This window comes from Lactuca serriola, chromosome 8, assembly GCF_051521515.1.
Source record: "Lactuca serriola cultivar US96UC23 chromosome 8, Lser_US96UC23_V15, whole genome shotgun sequence".
Classification (NCBI taxonomy): domain Eukaryota; kingdom Viridiplantae; phylum Streptophyta; class Magnoliopsida; order Asterales; family Asteraceae; genus Lactuca; species Lactuca serriola.
In genome coordinates this window covers 9,489,351-9,492,214 of record NC_136415.1, presented here as the reverse complement: position 1 = coordinate 9,492,214, position 2,864 = coordinate 9,489,351, and the positions used below count along the sequence as shown (strand labels likewise).

The 2,864-nt window shown below is 33.0% G+C and overlaps 1 protein-coding gene across 1 annotated transcript; it reads left to right on the top strand.

The window, feature by feature from the left end:
• Positions 1-1,358: 1,358 nt before the first annotated feature.
• On the top strand, positions 1,359-2,051 carry LOC145066622 (uncharacterized). The gene has a single exon (XM_079013910.1). It carries the CDS (start codon positions 1,359-1,361, stop codon positions 2,049-2,051), a length of 693 nt encoding a protein of 230 aa, XP_078870036.1.
• The last annotated feature ends 813 nt before the right edge of the window (positions 2,052-2,864 follow it).

The window sequence follows — 2,864 nt, the reverse complement described above, 5'->3', positions numbered from 1 at the left end:
AGTGTAATCATATATAAAACTAAATTTCAATATGAAAATAATATCTTTACTTCGACTTATAAAGTTATGTTTTTTGAACTTTTAACATATTATACTTAATTTATTAGTGTTAATATATTGTTGGATGTAAACCATTATCATTTTAAAGATACAATTTTGGAACAATTCGTATAAAATACTTAAATTATTAATTTAAATATAACATTACAGGGTTAACTTAAATATAAATTTTAGTTTACCTTAAAAAACCCAAAAAATATTTTGTAAATAATTAAAAGTGATAAATTGTAGTTTTTTTTCTAATAATGATTATCAGTTGCTTAATGTTAAAATGTGTATATTTGTACAAACTTAACATTCCTGTGTTGCAGGGTTAAAATGGTAAGTAATTTAAAATTATGGGTGTTTTGTGTTAATTGTGTATTTCTTGTGGACTGTGGTGTGTTTTGTTGCATTGTTCTTCGGGTTTATGCGCGGGTTGGATGGATCCATGTACTCGGATACTTAAGGCGTACTGAAGGGTTGCAGATCATTTTTATATACACAAAATATCTTCGTCTGTGAAGAACTCTCTCAAGACTCAGATTAGGGTTTCATCTCTTTGTTTTTTCTGTTCTTAATCTCTTTGTTAGATTAGGGTTGAGTGAAGTTGTGAGAGTAGATTAGGAATATTTGTAGTGAGGTTTCTTTGTAAGTATCTTAAAAAACCATATGTTCATTTCTCTTCAAATGATATAATGAATGATGATGTTGGGAAGATGTGTTTGTGTGTTTTTTAAGATGGTATCAGAGCGCAAGACTTCGATCTTGGTTTCCGATAGCCTTCGTCTTCACCTTTTGAGGTAATTTTTTGCTCTCTTCTTTGTTTAGATCATCTGGATCTTTGTTGTTCTCCTTGTAAATCTCTTTTTTAGATTCTTGGTACTGCGAGTTTGTTTGTTTGTTGCAGAACTCTTGTCGAGTGGAGATCCTCGTCTGACTTGTTGTCTGTTAGTGGAGATCCTTGGTAACAGAACGCTGACTCATCAGATTGATTAATCTTGACTCTGAAATAACTCTCACGAGAACGGATTTCATCACTGTTAACTCTTGAAGAGAACGGAGTAACAAGACTTGGTTTGTCTTCCTTCTTCACGGGTGTTATGAGCTTTCTTGTTCCATTTTATCTCTATTTCTAGTTGTAGAATCTGGGAGATCCTGGTTGTCTTGAGTACACCAGTTCTTTTTTGGTTAATTGTTTCTTCTGTGATTCTTGTCCTAGGCCCCAACATACTGTGGTGACCATCTAGACTTAAAGAATCATAGTTGTTTTTTTTCTCGCTAAGTTTCTTTGTTTGATTGGTTTTTTTGTGTGCATCATGACTGATTCTGAATCTGGTAGTGGTTCTAAGACTCCCAAGACTTCTGAGTCTGTGAACTACGATGATCCATTGTTCATTCATCCTTCTAATAATACTATTACTACTGTTATCAATTTTAAGCTAACTGGGACCGAAAATTTTCGTGTATGGCGTAGTTCTATGACTAGGAGTCTTAAAGCTAGGAATAAATTAGGGTTTGTTGAAGGTAAAGTGACTAAGGATTCTAGTGATGAACTTCAGTCACTAAAGTGGGAGCGTGCTAATGCAGTTGTTTGCTCATGGACCCTTGGTTCTTTGTCTGAGTCCATTTATTCTAGTCATGCTTGTTCTGATTCTGCTAAAGATATTTGGGATGAACTGATTGAAACCTATAATAAAGCAGATGGGTCTGTTATCTTTAATATTCATCAAAGAATTAACTATCTTAGTCAAAATGGAACCTCTCTTTCTGAATACTTTAATGAACTTGATACTCTCTGGAAGGAGTTTGATGGTCTTACCAGTCTTACCGATTGTACTTGTGAGGCTGCTGCCACATTTAATGATCACTCTAAGCTAATGAAGTTATTGCAATTACTTAGTGGTCTAGATGAATCTTTTAGTCAAGTAAAGAGCTATATACTTTTGATGGATCCTCTTCTTAATGTTAAGACTGCATTTTCCATTGTTTCTAGAGAAGAGTCTAATTAGAAGAATGGAGTTATCTCCTCTTCTTCTAGTGTCTCCAAAAATCAATCTTCTGCATTTAATAGTAGGTTCAATGATAGAAAGGTTCAAAATAACAGTTCAAATAGAGGTAGGAATCAGAACTTACAATGTAAAAACTGTGGACTTAAAGGTCATTCTGTTGAAAGGTGTTATAAACTAATCGGTTATCCAAAAGATTTTAAATTCAGAAGTGAGACTAATAATGATAGTATGAAGAATCAAAATAAGTCTTTCAGCAGTAACTACTCATCAGTTCCTTCTAGTAGTTCTTTTTCATCTAGTGTTGTTTCAGAAACTGGAGGTAGTAATGCTCACTATTTTACAAGTAAGCAATACAGTAAGCTGTTGAGTCTCATAAATGAAAAGTCTTCTGTCTCAGAGGATACTTCTGTGAGTGCTAATATGGTAGGTATTGGTGTCCCTTGTTTTCAGTCATGTAATTCTTTTTTTGAACATTAGAAATGGATAGTTGAATTAGGTGCAAATCAGCATATGACTTCATCTGAGTCACTTCTTCATGATACTATTGATGTTTCAAAATTAAATCTTCTAGTCAGTCATCCTAATGGTTCTTGTGCCAAAATTAACAAAATTGGAAATTTACAATGTTCAAGAAACTTAACATTGTTTGATGTCTTTGATATTCCAAATTTTTATGTAAATTTACTCCCAGTACATAAGTTGTGTAAGGATACAAACTGTGAAGTTGTTTTTAATGAACATGAGTGTAAAATTCAGGATTTACAGTCAATGAAGGTGGTGGAGAATGGTAAAGAAACTGGGGGATTATATTAT